Source organism: Pavona decussata, unplaced genomic scaffold (assembly GCF_977016875.1).
Source record: "Pavona decussata unplaced genomic scaffold, jaPavDecu1.1 SCAFFOLD_134, whole genome shotgun sequence".
Classification (NCBI taxonomy): Eukaryota; Metazoa; Cnidaria; class Anthozoa; order Scleractinia; family Agariciidae; genus Pavona; species Pavona decussata.
Window position 1 is genome coordinate 1,918,736 of NW_028145547.1, and position 18,339 is coordinate 1,937,074.

General features: G+C 36.4%; 1 protein-coding gene across 1 annotated transcript; it reads right to left on the reverse strand.

The window, feature by feature from the left end:
* Nucleotides 1-1,222: 1,222 nt before the first annotated feature.
* Nucleotides 1,223-17,279, reverse strand: LOC146467658 (ATP synthase peripheral stalk subunit b, mitochondrial-like). Its single transcript, XM_085125412.1, has 10 exons — nt 17,163-17,279; nt 16,780-16,816; nt 16,074-16,120; nt 10,612-10,689; nt 9,982-10,052; nt 8,683-8,775; nt 6,529-6,654; nt 5,113-5,190; nt 3,888-3,989; nt 1,223-1,416 (listed from the first exon to the last, which is right to left on the reverse strand). The coding sequence occupies exons 1-10, from the start codon at nt 17,194-17,196 to the stop codon at nt 1,360-1,362; spliced, it is 723 nt and encodes a 240-aa protein (XP_084981538.1). The 5' UTR covers nt 17,197-17,279; the 3' UTR covers nt 1,223-1,359.
* Between the last annotated feature and the right edge of the window lie 1,060 nt (nt 17,280-18,339).

The window sequence follows — 18,339 nt, forward strand, 5'->3', positions numbered from 1 at the left end:
AAATACAAAATAGGTAAAAGCAAATATGTTTCTAATAGTAAAAAAGTTCAAGTTATCGAGTAAAAAATAAAAACAAGGTTTAAAATCAGTCAGAGTCTTTCAAAAAAGTTTTCAGTTTTGCTTTAAAAACAGATAAAACATTGGCTTCCTTTAGGTCAATGGGAAGGTTGTTCCAGTCTTTTGCAGCTTTGAAAGTAAAAGTTTGTTTACCCCAGTAAGTTCAAGGAAGAGGCAAACGAAGATCGTTAGAGCGTCTTGTGTTATGGGAATGAACAGCATGATTTCTATTAAAATTAAAGTCAAAATCAGTCGATCCAATTAGGCATTTGTGAATTGAAGTGCAATGGTGGAAAAAACGTCTCGTAGAGAGAGGCTTGAGATCTAGCCTCTTTAGCGCTTCAGTTGACGAGCTTCGTGGTGGAAGCTCTAACATAACTTACTGTGGAACTTGAGTGAGTGACTGTGCACTTGTCAATCGTAAGACATAAATAACAGCAGATGTTTGGGAGAAGTCTGCCAACTGCTACTGACTTGAAAACAAACCTATTTCATTCACAAGGTTTCTAGGTAAACCAAAATAACACAATCCACTTACATTAGAGAAACTGGACCTGAGTAGGAATGGTTGAATGGAAAGGAATAATTTGCACTGTTGTTCCCATTTTCCAAAATATTTGAACAACCTTGCAAGGTATGTGCAAATTCCGAAATTTTATTCCAGGAAAATTCTGTTCCATTTGATTCCTCACACAGAATTTCTGGAATTTTTGGATAAATGGAAAATACCCCAAGGCCCAGTTCAGTCGCCGAACTTTTCATGACCCAAACTTAATTCAAATTAAGGTTGGCCCAAATCACGAAAATCCCTCCTTTTGATTCAGACACCGAACTTAATTTACTCGAAACAAAACCAATCGAAATGTTAGTGTTTTTCATTTATTTTTAATTTTTTTATTTGAAATACATTATAATAATTTATGCATTAGGTTTGGCTCATGAAAAGTTCGACGTCTGAATCAAAGCCGTTCCAAAGCTGAAATTCCCAGCTGAGGCAGGCGGGAAGAACGGCTGAGCCATTCCGAATTCTTCCGTTCTCAACTGATTCAGATGCCGAACTTTTCAGGTACTTAATTCGAGGTATAAGGTTCAGCTCATGAAAAGTTCGGCGTCTGAACTGGGCCTAAGACACACAGTCATGTAACTAACAATAAAATGACATACATTATTAAAACCAACTTATCTTTATTTGCTAATGACCATATTTCCACACTGTAGGAATCGAATAACAGGTATTTTTATTCACAAAAGTAAAGGAAGAACACTTCCGAAAATTTGAATGGTTGAAACAAACACGTCCCTCTATGCTGGAGTCATGGATTTTAGATCTTTTATACACTGGCTTACACTTTCCTTTTCCTGCAGGTGGATCAGAAAGGAAATTATATGTTAACACTTCAATAATTAATTTACTGTAGAATAAACCTGCTGAGTAAATAACTCAGACACGTTATAAAACATTTCTTTATTCCCCAAACCTGGACTGTATTCATCAAGCGATGCTCTAGGAGACATGTGCTCACCTATTTTGGTGCATGTTGGCATTCTACATGCTACAGGGTTTGAAATTAAGCAATCTATTTGTTTGAAGCCAAAATTAATAATTAATTTTTGTCGTTGATAAATAGATGACATTACACGACGGAGCGAAAATATGAATTTTATTTTCAAGTGGTAAAGACAATATTTTACCAACGAATGAGTAAAATATTATTTTTTGGACAGGAGAAAATATAGTTCGTTTCTTTAAGCCACTATGTAATATTCTTTTCATTATAATAGACAAATCTATCACTCGTCATTTTTTTACTGACTGTCTACACAAACAACAATGAAAAAGCAGGAAATGACATCATCAGTATCCTTCATCATCAGTATGCTTCTTGGGTCCTGGATGTAGTTTTATATGAATTTTATGAGTGGCGTATTTTCCACTGAAACACTTGTGTCTATACAATAAAGATCCATAGCACTTAAAACAGTGAAGGGTTATTGTGTATAAAAAATATATGAAGGGCTGGGAGCATAACCGACTTATGTCGAATTTCAGCCCGTTTTCCGAGTTTGCTCGGATTTGTCCGAATTTTTGCATGTGAACTTCAATTCGATTGAAAAACATTGTTCAGTATTTTTTTCCGCCGATTTGTGTTTCATATTAATGCCATTGGGAATTGTTACCATCTTCTAAAGAAAAATCGATAACATTATAGTCACTATGGATGACCAAAAGGACAATGCATTGAGTATTAATATTTGTATTAAATAGGAACTTGTTGTCTTTGAGCCACGGCACACGAAAGCGGTCTTTCTCGCGGGAGAAACGAAAAGAATTCTGTTACACTTTCATTTGATTGTTACAAACTACTACATGCGTGACAGGAATGTAAGAAACGCACCTCAGATACAATACGTCATCAAAATGTCCGCACAGTTCTCGGCCACAGTTCTCACCACTAAAAAGTCATTTATATATGTTCGTTGGCAATGTTTTACCTTTGGCAGCGTATAAATGCTTTGTTTATCATTAGATCGCCATGTTGAAATGCTTTCCTAAAGGTGTTTCACAGAGGAAATCTATTTTCCAACAGTTCTCACCCCATTACGTAAAAATAATTCAAAATTCAATTAGTTTCTTTATTGCGACATGGGCGAGAACTGTTGCCAAATTACTAAGACGCACTTTTGCTGTGATCAAAAAGGGGTAGAATAGAAGGGCAACAAATCGGTTTTTCATTGAGAGAAAAGTTTATCTCGAAACAAGCCATTTCCTTTCCTGCAACACGATTTGAATAAGCGAGAACTGAGGGCGAGAACTGTTACGCATTGAAAGAAAACAAGTTCTATGTCACGCACTGCGTGACTTACGGCCTTAATGGCTTTCAAGAGACCGGTCTTTGTATGAAATGCAGTTATTTTCCCTTACGGTTAAGTGAAAAGTTACAACCATGTTAATGAAATAATGTGACAGTGTTGCTTGAAGTTCGTTATGCTACTAGTTGGTTTTATCGCCCCGAAAGGAAAACACAAAATTGGAACTAGCACTTTTTTGAAATCACGCGAAAGCTATTTGCGCCACACTTAACCTACGGCTAAAAAGAGTAACTTTCTTGACATATGCACCATAGGACTTGGCTGACCGAAAACCGTAACTTACATTCCAATGTTTCCACTTCCCAAATACGCACGGTTACCTTACAATAAGAACGCGCGGTCCGAGTCTTCTTAACCGACGAGCACGACGTGGACAACATCTCTAACAACATTAACCTTCCAAGCACGTTTACTAGTAAACAAGGAAACCACCACATTCCCCTCCCCCCCCCCCCCCCGAACTCAATGTTGTTTTCTGGGTCACGAACAGTCTCCTGGCAAGCATCACCTTCCAAATCAACATTGCATAAGGGGGAGGGGGGGGGGGAGGGAGAAAAAACCGTGGTAGAATTAAGAAGAAAGAAACAGTGAGTGAGTGGTTTCTACATCTGTTTTCGGTTGTCATTGCATAGGGGGAGGGAGTGGGAGAGAGAAGTAAAGTTCTGTGGTAGAATTACAAGAGAGAGAAATAGTAAGCAAGTGGTTTTTGCGCTGTTGGTGTTTGGTTTTCTCAAGGAGTTTTGTACACGATTGTAACACCGCGAAATGTTTTCAAAACCAGGGAGAGCAAAAATTGGGACAAATGCAAGCGAAATCGTAAACTGGGCTAAAATTCGACATAAGGCGGTTATGCTCTCAGCTCTTCATATATAATATTGAAAGGTGGGACCAAAGCAGAGCTACTTTCACTGTGTTAAAGTGGCATAATAGCCGTGCTCTTGTCCATACATTAAACGTACCAGTTGAGGTGAAATGCTCTTCACAACCTCTCGTTCCACCCAGTCAACTATATGCTGTTGCTCTGTTCTTTGCTGAAAGGCTTCGATCTCTACTTGGTAATCCTGCATATATATAAAAAAAATTGCACTACTGTTAATAAAGGGTAACTACCACTCAGAGCCAAGATTTTCAACAAACGGAATGCAGTTTTGGAGAAAATTGAAGAAGATCCACCTTCACATTTTCAGAAGAATTTTATAGAGAAACAGAGTCTACACTAACAGGGTTTCAACTTGAACAGTTGAAGTTAACATAACTTAAGAGTTTTTAAATATACTTTGAGAAAGCAAAGGTTGTGCAGTAAAGAAAGCAATTAAACTGTGATTTTTGCACTATCTAAAATGTAACTACATTATCCGAATGTGATGTGTCTAAAACCGGTAGTTAAAATTTCTTGTAAGTTTTACAATTTTTATAAGTAGTATTGATCAATCATCATGTATAGTTTATGATGTGAAGTAGTTAGGTGTCTTTTAACACATTGTATGGTAGTATTGATCGAGCGTTACGTCTACTTCATAATACATTGTAACACATTGTATAGTGGTATTGATCGAGCGTTATGTATACTTTATAATGTAAAGTAGTTAGGTATCCCCAATTAGTGTACATTCTAGTACGCTAGATGCTATGACACGTTAATAAGTCTGCCGACTGAGTGACTGAGTACACGGTTTCATACAGCTTGGATGGTGGTTATTTCTGAGTTTATCGGCCTGTCCCATATAACAGATTTGATGAGGTAATGACTGTATTTTAGGAAAAAGACTGTAATTTTAATAAAGTTTTTTACTTTTTTTTTTGTAAATGACAGAAGTTGTCTCAATGAGCCTTTATGTGTTCTTAGAGCAAAATTATGTCGATTAAAAATATTGGTTATTAATAAATTATAAATTTAAATAAATGTATATTCATAACATGAAACCAGTACATTAACACAAGGAACAGATTTCTGTTTATGGTGTGAATCAAGACTGTGAGCTCTTTGATAAAAAGTTAACATATATAGCTAGCGATTGAACAAGAGCTAAAATAGCAAGATATGTAAAATGGTAACAGATCAGGGCTATTAATTTTGGTAATTTTCTACAAATTATTTATTTGTCTTCTGATTTCCCTGACTTCAATTTTAGTGTCTCAGTTTTTAGATTTTCTCTGCAAAACCAACAAAAAGCTCTGACTTACCAAGCGTTTCTTAACCTCCCTGACAACTTCATGGAGCTTGTTACGGTAATCCAGTTCCATAGACATAGAGTTATTTTCCTAACAATTTAACAACGACAATAAACAATGGGTGAGAAAATGATAGCATAATTATTTAACAATTATTCCAAGAGCATGCATTGGATAAGAGATGACTGACCAGGGATCTGTTCCTCAAAATTCTGGAAAACTGGTGAGGTCAGAGAAATATTTTTCAAACCCCTTTTGTTATTGATCGGTGGTAGTTTTTCGTAAAAAAAAAAAAATAATAACCCCATGTGTTTCTCCACCCTGTAAAGTTTTCAATGTTTTAGCTTCTAAATTGGTTAAAATCGAATTTCTGACAAGGAACATTGTACCCGTAAAATAGTTTTTTTGGGCCCAAAATGCTTCAGGGACTTTTGAGAAATGCACGCCAGGTGTGTAGTGCCGAGTTGGCTATAATCATCCCATATCCAACAAGCACAAGTAGAATAATTCCTTACTTAAAAACAACCAGGAAACATTGCTGGATCTTGCTAATTCATTTCGTGATAAAGAACAGAAGGCAAATTAGTAGCCTCTATTTCTCAGGCATGGTATAAGAGCACTTGCTGGATATGCGCCGCGTTGGCTTTCATCATCTCGTATCCAACAAGTGCGAGTGGAATAATTGTTTTATTAACCTATTTCTCGGGCATGGTATAATGGCTCATATAACATGGCTACAATCAAATTGCTCGAATTGTATTATATAATGATCCAGTTTTTAATAATGGCTGATATGCCATGGTTACATTACATTGTACAAATTTATACCACGATCCAGTTTTTAATAAGACTACATGATTAGCCTCAAATAAAAAAACTCTTGGGATCTGGAAAACCAATCAATATGATCACCTCATTTCAAAAACATGCCTAAGCTGAGATTGTTTGAATGAAGTTCCAGTGTACAAAGACTCACTTTGGTGGTTGGATGGTTGCATCTCTGATATGTCTTAATGTGACTGCGCAAACCAGTTATGAGTCATGTGTGCTGTGTGATGTAGTTACGAGTCATATGGGCCTATGTTGATTTGACCGTGTGACTGAGTGATGCAGTTCTCGTCAAAGACCCACATTTCACCCTTGCTCACCATAGTCTCCAGTAGCTCAGTGGTTAGAGCATCCGACTAGATTACGAAGGTCATGGGTTCAAATCCCATCTGGAGCTAGGATTTTTTTCCAAGTTTCCCATGATGCAAAAACATTATTATTATTATTATTATTATTATTATTATTATTATTATTATTATTATTATTATTATTATTATTATTATTATTAATGATTATCATTATTATTATTATTATTATTTGGAGCTGTTGATGGTGAAGTTTCTTTTGATAAGTTTGATTTGGAAAACTTGCCAGCCTTACCCTTGAAATTTCAATGATATCCTTCCTGGCTGTCAACATGTACTCAACTTTCTTTATTTCCTCAATGTTCTTTGTTAATGCCTCCATCTCAGCATTCCGGCCTTCATTGAACATGTCAAGGATACTCTGTTAAAATGATATCATGGGTGTTTGAGCCAAGGCACATACACATATTAGATCTAAGTATTTAAACCTTTCTCCAGTTGTTCAAGAACTGATTAAGCTACATGTAGTCCTGGATTAACATGAAGTTTGTTTCGAGTTTAATTACTAAGACTCTCCCTAGTTTTGACTTCGATGTTTGTTTGCCACCAGCTTAAAATTAGCTTTCAAAAGATTTTTTTTAATGAGCAAGATAAAACCTCACTTAATTTTTAATCAGTAATTAGTACTAATCACCTTTTGAACAACCAGGCCTGGTAAGCAAATCAGTTACGTGCGTTAACATTTCCAAAAAGAGTTTACCAACATCATTTATTTACATACCATAATTTGCAAAGGTTTCCCATCATGAGCATACCAGAGTGAGACTTAAACAAGGAAGCTGTAAAGGCTTTTTCAATGGTACTGCTTTGCCCCAGTCTGCACCCCTTAAAATGTTTCACCCCCTCACCCCTCCCCCACCCCCACCACCACCATTCAACTATTACATGTATGTCCATAATATTGAAATTATCCGATGGTACATATCAGTTAACGGAATTTAGTTTGGGTTATCTTCTGTACACAAAGAAACATTATTTATTTCAATGAAACAATGTTGTGCTTCAGCATATTATTTTCTGACCTATACAGAATGCCACAGGGTTTCATCATGAGTATGTCAGAAACTATTTTGAAACAATGTTATGTTTAATTGATGACTCACCAATAATTTATTTCTGAGCAAATTCATAACTCCTCAATAATTAATGTTTTATATTGCTGTATGTAATGTATGTAATACTGAATACTGTCAAGTGTATCACGATTATGAACACTACTGGTTGTTTTGCTATTGAGCCCCAGAAAAACTCTGGGGAGAAATAACCCTTATTTCTAATATTACTTGTTCTAAGTCATACACTAGAAATAAAGAAAATGTTCACCTTGACAGCAAAAGGCGAGGGTACTACTATTAAAAGCGAGTTACGGTCAAAGCCTAAATGTTACCAACAAGGATATCACAACACTTTTGTGACAGTGTTACTTAATATGGATGGTATGCCTGTATCACTTACTGAATAATAAATCATTCTCATTTAACATATTCCACCACATTTATTCCATTGCACATATGCCACATATGACATTCCAACCCTAGCAGTATGCAGGATGTTTGTCTCACGAACCTAGTTTAATGGCCTAAGCTCCCACGAGTCTCCTGTAGCTCAGTTGTAGAGCATCCCAACTAGTAATCGGAAGGTCATTTCTTAGCTAACTTTAATTATTAACTAGAATTTGTACCAGAGATGTATTTTAGGGTCATGATTTCTTAAACATTGTAATGCACAGATGAAAATGTTCTATTGAGATCGGCACAATATAAGTTAATAATATAACTAATAACAAGTTAATAATATTACTTTACTTTACTTTGCTTTATGGCACTCCATAACCTTAAGCAGCAAATGTAATGGCTTGATGGCCAAGAGTTTAATTGACTGTATGATTTGGTCAGGGGAAAGTAAAGTGGGATACTATCCTCAACATTGCAAATAAATCTTTTAACAATGAGAAGGGTGATTACATGCTGTTTTACATATAGGGCCAAAGATGGTACAAAATTTGTTTCAATTACAGATGAGCTTTAGACAATGACCTTGAGTGGACGTGTCGTGACAGCGGCTCATGTTATGTAATCTGAGATAGATTTGGGACAATAGGTTTTTTCAATGAGTTGTAAATAGGGAATGATTGAGTTGAGAGATTAAAAAAGTGAATGTGATTTCTACAAGTGTGCTTTAGGTTTCACGAGCTAGGTGTACCCCACGAATTAGGTACAGACCTTTCAAACAAAGAAAACTCTACAAACATTATTAACAAGTAAATCTTGTAGACCTTTTAGACTGGAGATACCCTGCAGGTAAGCAGTATCCTTAACCATCTAATCAATTTAATTACCTCATTTTCATATAGTGTTTTACACTGTAAACATTATTGTTTGTAACCAACCTGATATCTTGCATCAAGCATATCTGCTATAGGCTTGGAAACTCTTTTGCCAAGAACATAAAGAGTTGATCCCATGACAACAGCAAGAACAGTCTGAAAATAACATTCAAAATATATTCAAGATATTTTAAAAGTGAATTCCCTTTATATTGCAAAATTTATGTTTTCCTATGACCAACGTTTGCTGCCTTCGCCCTTTTTAAATTTATTTCCGACTGGTGGTCAAATTCATAATTATGATACTAGAACCTCAGCTCATTTTCGACCTCACACCTGCCGAACTAATATCAAGCAATTTACTATACTCTATAGAGGGCCAAAAATATGGAATGCTTTGCCATTATCAATTACGTCTTCCCCTAGTCTATCCACCTTCAAAAGAAAGCTTCTTGATTTCCTCAGTTAATTGCATGAAACGTCCGACTCTGTTATGTCTTTATAGTCTTACCACCGTATGTTAAAAAATCTATTTTTTTTATACAATGTCTTTACTGGTCTTAAAGTCCTAACATATCTCCGAGGAGACCTCTCAGTATAAGCCCGGGGGTTTCTTGAGGTCTCCTCGCCACTTCTTACTTCTTCTTTTACTATTATTATTTACTCTAAACTTATGTACGATCCTAGTCTATTATTCATTGTAACTTTCTATGTTTGTATGTCATGGTGAATAAATAAATAAAAAAATAATAATAATAATAAAACATGAATTCATGTAAATTTTCAGCTTACTAGCTTACTACATTTTCATCCAAATAAAACAAATCCATAAAATTAGTACAGGAATGCCTAATAAATCTGTAAGCATATTTTTCCTTCCAGATTGTTTTATTAATTTTATTTAATTTTTTTTTTATAAGAAGTATGGCCACACATTTTAAGAGCCATATTGTAGGCTCAGACGGTATTTTTCACTGGTGAGGAAAATCGTACGACCAATCAGGTTGCTTGTAGTCTGCAACGGATCATTTTTATTTGACAACTCATTTTGGAGTAAATCTCAGTACATATATAATGACAATGCTTATAATTTTTAACTGCTGTGGTCATGAGAATTATGGATATGATCACCCAAGGTGAATTTTCTTGATATTTTAATAACTTCTCCCAGGAATTGTCTTTAAAAAGTATGAGGACAAGATAGGAGAATTTGTTCTTTGATATTAGGAGTTAAAGGCTTAATTGTGTACTATAGAAAAATAAACAGCACAAATCTCTTCTTGTTGCATATAATAATTTCACAGAGCCCAAAGCTAAATTTTACTAATCTTACTGTATAAAGTACAGTTCTGTTGTTTATACCTCATCGTGAATAACGAGTAGTTCTTTTGAGAGTGCATAAGCAAGAAATCCTCCAATGAGAAGAGATTGCCCTGCAACAACAACAACACATCAAAGTTAATTGATTGATAAGAGTTTTGTTTTTCATGAAAATCTCCGACAATTTAATTTTATGACTCCAAACATTAAGTCAATCATATCATTATCTTGATACTGTATCTATAGCCTTAAATGACAAAAAAAAAAACCTATACTTCTCCAAAACATACATAATACTAAAGGAGTGTGGGGAATAGGCCTCAAGTGACTTTTGATGTTTCACAAGTGAATGCAAGGAAATTTGGAAGGAGAATGTAGCAATTTATCATAAGCAACTTAGGGCTTTTTTCCAGGCATCCCTGAACTCCTGAAGTCTATTATCTGTCAAAAAAATCAAGCCATGGTACACTTTACCTGAGATGCCCTTTGCTAAAATGCTGTTATTTTAAAGTTAGAAAACAACGAGTCATTTATAAAACACTATAAATAATAATTACATCTTTATTGTACAGTAGTTGCACCTGAAAAACTGAATCAGGGAGAGTCAGCAAAATACTGCACTAAACTGCATTGTCACTTTTTTATGTTGTGCCATAATTTTGAAGTTCTAACCTGTTTCTCCAGTTTTTTCCTTCAACATAGCGGTGATGTCTCTAAAGAACTGTCCAAACTCAGGCTGAGGCGCCTCCTCTGCAAAACATAATGCATGTTTCAACTTCAGTGACTATACTAGATGTGTTATGCAGTGTAGCTAATATTATTAACAAGACACACAGAACAGAAAAAAAAGAGCTCAAACCAGGTTGTACCTGCTGGCCAGCATTTATTATGAGCAAGTTTCAGGTATGTTTACATCTAATTTGTGTGCTAACACCCGTTATTTTCAAGTGTGAACAACAGTCCTATCATTAACACATCACAAAAACTAAATTTATGAAATTATGGGATTTGCTGACTCAGAGATATTCTAAAAGAGCATGACGAAACATACCTACTGCCAAAAATCAGCATGTTATTGCAATTTGGGGGTTCTAAATGTTTAGAACTGAGACAGAGTTGAAAAGATTTGCATGGAGCCATTGGGGCATAATAGTGCTTATAATCTCATCCTCAAATAATTTTTTTTGCAACAAGACACTGATTTTTGGCAAGTAGGCATTTTTCATCATGCCTTTTCCAAACATCTTGATAAATCCCATAATTTCAAAATTCAAATATAAATAATAATAATTTTAAATCTTATATTGCACACTCTCCATGAAATGATCAAGCGCGCATTACATGATTTCTATCTATAATAATTAAATACAGAGTATCTAAATAATAATTATTAAAAATATACCATAATAAAAATCGAAATATTTGTGGTAAAAGCCATACTTCAGGGCTTTATAATTAATCTGGCAAATTGTACCTAAAGTACACCCCTTTAAAAAGACTGATGTACTGTCCTGCACCACAATGTACACAAACCTGTGAGTGCACCTAGTGACTTTTGAGGCCATCTCCACCACAAAGTGGAATGATGCATCAAAGGTTGAATGAGGAAAAGGGGATCCCAATGTTGTGGCCATCATTGCCAGGGTATCTAACGCTTGGCTATTAGGGGGAGATTCTACCTAAATTTGAATGAAATTTAAAGAGTTTTCAAGAAGGGATAAAAGAAAGAAAATGATTTTTGGAACACCAACAGACAGTTGATACCCACGCAAGAGCACCCCAGGTTGCTGGTGGACTAACTTAGTATCCGTCTATTAATTATTAACTAAAAATCCTAATTTTAAAACTTCACTAAATCTTCAATATTTCTTATTTTTAATGTTACCAATCCTTCAAGAAAAATTATCTCCTCCCAAATATACCCAAAAATCACCCAAAAATTCACAAAATACCTTACAATACAGATTCACAGGACGAGTGTAGAGTTTTTGGATTGCTTGAAATGGAACGAGATACTCCATTAAAGCCATGTCAAGTGGCGGAAAAGTGGCGTTTAGGTAGAATCCGCCCTTAAGGCTGGCAAATACTAACCTCTTACTAACCGAATGCGAGGGCCGTACTGGGGAATATTGGCGCGAGCTCCGTACAAAAACGACCGAGGGCCAATATACCCCAGTACGACTTGAGAAAGCTAGGTTAGTAAGTAGTTTATTATATGGCACTCGGAGCAAACTTGTTTATTCACAAAAACGCACTTCCGGTCCCTTGAATTCAAAGGGTTTCCGTCGTGACATGTTTTTGATGACGCGAGCAACCCAGAAAGAACAAGCTACAGTACCACTAGTTTGAAAACAAATTTACTGAACGTTTACATATAATCATGTTGATTACAGAAACGACTTCAAGAACAATTTGTAGCGGAATTTGACGAAAATCTTAACAGTTGCGGTTTGTGTTTGAAACTCACAAAAAGGTTTCGTCGATCCCAGAAAATTTACAGCGCGTCACAAAGTACGGATCAAGAAAAAAATTGCTGTCGTTGCTGTGAAAATCATATTTAACTTTAAAAGAAGCAGCATTAAGTCAATCGTCCTCATCTCTGGCTTGGAAACTCAAGTGTAGGGATAAAACCCACCACACAGTTCTTTGAAGTGCAACTACCAAGAGGAGTCGCCGAATTCTTCTGCCTCAAAAAGAGCATCTTCTTCGTTTTCGTCAATCGCCCGAGCGGCTTGGGGATTGTTTCCTTTGCCGTGCTCATGAACTAGTGACTTGTGCTTCGCAGCTAGAACTTTTCTTGATTTTTCAAACTCATTATCCTTGAGTATGTTGAATGGATATTTCTTCCCAGATAAGTACCGCTGTACATTGCGCTGAAAACTGGAAAATGTTGTTGGCTCGTATTCACCATTTTTCGTCTGTACGTTCATAACAAAAATTGACAAAAGGTGGTCAAGCTCGGACGCAGGTAGGCTTTCAATTGTTTGACTATTCAAGCATTAGCTTCAATAAAACAGAGTAGAGTGTTCATATCAGAAGACGTCTTCCTTTTGTGTTTTCTCTTTTCTGTTTGCTTATGAAATCATCAATGGCTTCCTGGCCCTAGCTGACGCCTGCTTCAGAGGTTTCTAGATCTTTGGGATAGTAAAATTCTTCGTCCATGTTGGAATCAGTCTTTTGGGCAGTTTCTTTGCGAAGAATGAAAGTATTTTCAGGTTTTCTTTTCGTAGTTTTGGCTGCAAATTTTCAAATTTACCGCTTGTCGTAAACAAAAATACATGGCTTATGACTGTTTCCATGGAAACGGTCCGTATGGTAAAATCCTGACCAAGAAAGAACCAATCAGAACGCGCAGATTTACCTCAAGACTACCTTGCCATATAATAAATCCTCTTACTAACTGAGTTCTCAGTCCGTACTGTGAGTTATGGACCAAGTTTTTTCCCGTTGATTTTTGGGCAAAGTGCAAAGTGTGCAGGCCATAAATCAACAGCAAAAAACGTTGATCAGTAACTTACAGTACAGACCAAAAAAACGTGGTTAGTAAGATGTTATTTATTTATTAAGATATTAATTATTATTTCTGAGGTTAATTGGGCATGCAGGAAAGGAAACTAGCGGCCCGTACAGTGAAATACGGCCCGTAAAATTGACCAATCACACCACGCCAGCTACATTGAGTTTCAAAATGACTAAAAGACAGCAAGAATTGGGGGAATTTCTATCTCTTTTTTTGGGGGGGGGGGGGGTGGGGGGGCTTTTTTCTATTATTATTATTATTCTATTAATGTCCAGTTACTTCCCTGGCTGTTATTAATCAATAGACTGCAACTTGAAATATCACTGGCTGCTGCAACATTAAGTAACGCTTTGCGTAAGAACTATGGTGGAGAACAATAGGCCGCGGCAACGAGAGCCGTTTTTCTCCCGTGTTGAACTAAGGTGTTATAATCTCCAAATGAGCTTTCTCATTCGATAAAATGCTATTTGGCGCGAAATTCAAATGATTTGAAGAAAATTTTCTATGTTGGAACCCGAGCAATTCACTGAATTTCACATGTTGCATTTATATTCTAATAATCTTTGCATAGCCGAAAAGGAATAGAAATTGTATGTGGGGAAATGCATGTTTGGTTGATGACAGCCCGGAGAGTGGTATTTTTACCTTTCTTTCGTCAAAATTTTGACAGATTTATAAATAATTTACAGTAAAGTTATGCAATCCAGTGTTTACTTGTTCAGGATACACGCGCGCAAGCAAATCACCAGATATGAAATGTTTCATAGCATTTTTGTTATTTATTTTCTTCTCTATAGTTATTCCAAATGATTTTTGCTTGTCAGATGTTATTATTATTTTCCTTACTCATTGTCGACTGAATATCGCCGGCTAACAGAGATCAAAATAACTTCCAGAATGGCGTATTTACCGCCTCAACACTTTCTGAATATGAAGAAAGTTTTCGGCAAACAACCATATACGAGTGTTCTCGTAACGTCCAACTTCTCTAAGTATTACGACTATAACAGAACATTTTCATATTTTGCGTCAATGAAATCAACAGCAACCCCAAGGGATTCTCTAAGTCTAAGAAAGTGTTTGACGCGCACAGGCTGACGCAAGCGGCAATCACGGACTCTCAACAGCCAACGAAACCAAAAAAAAATTACAACATCCATAAACAGGCGATATTGAATGAGTCAGTTAAAGCTGTAGCAACAACCGCGACTATAAAAGCAGATCCTCATACAGTTCCTCTTCAAAAGCTGACAACACGGACAGTGCGTTGCATTCATCTTCTGTTTACAAGTCTAGTGTACCACTTGAAACGGAGTGAAACGTCTTCGTAAAGGTGGATTTCCACTGTCGCGTAAATTTTACGTGCGTACAGACGTGAATTTAGCTGGCTTTACGTACGTAAATAGAATAAGAAGCAATATATGAGCCGCGTGCGTAAACGTCAAAAGTTGAACAGCACTCAACTTTTTACGTTTACGCACGCGGCTCATACATCGCTTCTTATTTTATTTACGTACGTAAAGCCAGCTAAATTCACGTCTGTATGCGCGCAAAATTTACGCGACAGAGGAACAACAATTCGTCTGCAGAAAATCTATATCCATGTGCCACAATAGTTTGTACATTGTCATATGAGCACAAACAAGCTACCGCCAAAACCGTTATCTTCTCGCAATTACCTGAAATGTTCACACATTCCAGTCCACTGAGGGCGTTTTTTCCGTGAAAAATGGTGCTCTTGATCAAGAAACGCGCAATTGGAGATGTCTAAGTATTCCAAATCACTGGCTTTGTTGACGATTTGCAGAAGCTGTTGTGGACCGCGCTTGCCGACTTCAATTCGATCGACGACCCGCGTGTATCGCCAAATCCCCACTCCGAATGAAAAGGACAGCAGCATACAGCCGCAAAAGGCATAATACACTAAGAGATGATCAATTTCAGAAAAGATGGACAATTGCAAGAAAATAATGACTCAGGAGAACTCTTCTTTTTCGCGTCACAGCAACAATCAAAGATGGCGGAAGATCACTGAACGTTCTTGACGAACCGTAACCATGGTTCCCCACATGCGATTCTATTAAAATTTTCGTGACACGTAGAACAATAGTTATATTCCATATATGGAACATTGAAAGGGAATTTTTGAATATTTTACTGCCATTTTTTTAACATTTTTTATTTCTAGCCAATCACAAGGCTAGATTTTAATTAGTTAATTGGAAACAGACAACCGGTTAATTCACGCTGTGTTGCCGATTTTTCTATAGTTCTTACGCGAAGCGTTAGTTAAATGTGAAACTCTGGCCACTAATCAGATGCTCAAATGCCTTTCTAGCTAAATGTAACAGCTTGAATGATATAAAATCATTACTCACTCCAAGAAAGGTACCAATAGACCTTATTTGCTTAGTTGTTTCGTTATCCCATTACAGATCATGTGACGGTACCATCTAGAGATTAGCCTATATTAGAATTGGTCATATTCACGCTATCCTGCATTCTTTACTTCCAAAAAGACAAAGGATTGATTCTCCTGAGAATATCACATGGTTTGTAATGGGCAATTATCACATAGAGCAAATAATTAAGGTCTATTCACATTATCATGTACCTTTAACTTCCGGAACCTGACACATCAATCTTGTAGTGGCTGGAACACTATCAATGGAGTAAATTAAACGACAGGTTTAAAGAGATAACTGAAGATTTTGACAAACATTTTAAAATGAAAAGTAGCAATAAGATCTTAAAGACTATTATTAGAGACCTTTAATTATAATGGAAATGCTAACAGCTATACTGCAAACCTCCAAGCAGATACCCTGACATCTCATCACCAGGGACCCTGCTTGTGTGTCCACTTTTCAGCCAGTCTGCAGAGCGTGGCAAGTGCATGCACAAGTTTTCAGTAAAATGCTTCAGTTTTTTATTTCTTTCAGAAAATGCCTCTGCACACGTGAGATCTTATCAAGTTCCGCCATACTCTGCAGACTGACTTTTCAGATGTACAATAGTTAATGTATATAATTAGAGGTACATCATTTGTGTGTGGTTGATACAGCAATTTGTTGTCTCTAAGCTCAACTGCTTTCTGCAAGGAAACTTGTCCAACATTTGGCAAGATTTCCACACAGCCCTATGAATTAATCATGTATAAGCTTACAATTTACGTCTCAAACTCTATTCACGCGCGCTGTTTTTGGAAGAGGGTTAGGCACAGTGCATGTTTAATAATAATTATACGTGCACTATTATGTATGGGGCTGTGGTTTGAGAGCGAGTCAACGCACTTATTTTGAAAACGTATGTTCACTCACCTAACCCTTGCAGGTTGCAATAGCCTAGCTGCACCACCTATAACATGTTAACCACACAGGTAGTTAGATCAAACTATGCTTCAACCGTTCAACGAGGCATGTAAACTCTTTCCCAAGAAACTTTCAATTGATCCTCAGTGGGTTGATCTGTACTGGGTTATTTAAAAGATCGATACTCCTATTTGGTACTTCTTAGGCAAACTAACAACAAATAATGATAATTTTAACCATACAGATATAGGACCATGAGCAACTTTGAGCTATGCTTGCATAATTTCATGACAGCACCTCGATGTAAAAGCCTTCGCATTCTTCCATTAAAACGCTAAATGCTGAAGTAAAAAAGAATTATAGAAGTTCTTATTTATAGAGTAATCACGTACCGATTCTAGCGGCCAAACGTAGTCGAGAAATCATGTTCGCTTGATTTCTTTGCTATCCAATATGGCCGACCACGGTTAAACGTGAGGCTGCAAAGCACACTGGGAGACTTTTGTAGCCAGGCCTCTCTTAGCACAGGGATCCGCCCTCTGTACTGAGAACGTCCTGTGGTGTGATGAGGGAAGGATAGGCCTTCTCACGGTTTACGACGCCATTTTGACGAGTAGGCAAACACGTCTTGAAATAACAGTGTTTGTATGAAAATCTGATGTCAAATAATTTTCATAAAACATCGCTTCTGAAAAATTCATGAATTGGAAACTTTTGGCACTAGAAAAAGGATGTTAAGAAAAAAATTGGAGGGATGTAGCTGTGCCAGAAAGCGTCCAGTCGTGTTTTGAGCTTTTCATACATTTGTCTGTATAGTGAACCAGCCGTGAAATGTTACTAAAAATGGTTCGCGGGGAAAAATACAGGGAAATATTCAAAAAATTCAAAACACACTGGACGCTTTTTATTTTTAATTATTATTATTATTATTATTATTATTATTATTATTATTATTATCATCATCATCATCATCATCATCATCATCATCATCATTATTATTATTATTATTATTATTATTATTATTATTATTATTATTATTATTATTATTATTATTATTACAGACAGCAATCTGGCTTTTTTCGATGTTCGGGTGTGCCATCCAAACGCAGATTCGTATCGAGAACTGTCTCCGAAACAGATATTCCAACTACATGAAAATGAGAAGAAGAGACAATACAGCAGGCGGGTTTTGGAAGTGGAGCCTGAAGGGTCATTCACACCACTAGTTTTTACAAGCACAGGTGGAATAGCCGATGAATGCAAGAGATTCCATAGCCGCCTTGCAGAGCTACTTGCGTTAAAGAAAGGAGATGACTACGCTAAAACCATTTCTTGGATAAGGGCGAAGGTATCCTTTGCCATTCTACGATCAGCCTTGCTGTGTCTCAGAGGAACCAGGAGAAAGAGAAGAGTAGCCAATATGTCTGACATTGACATTACATCGGAAAGTGCGCAAGCCAGAATTTAAGTAGTGACACCTTTTTGTCAGTCTGAATTATTTTTAGATAGTCTTTATTTATTTATTTTTTATTAACTTTTCGATGCTTTTTAAACTATTGAAAGTGAGAA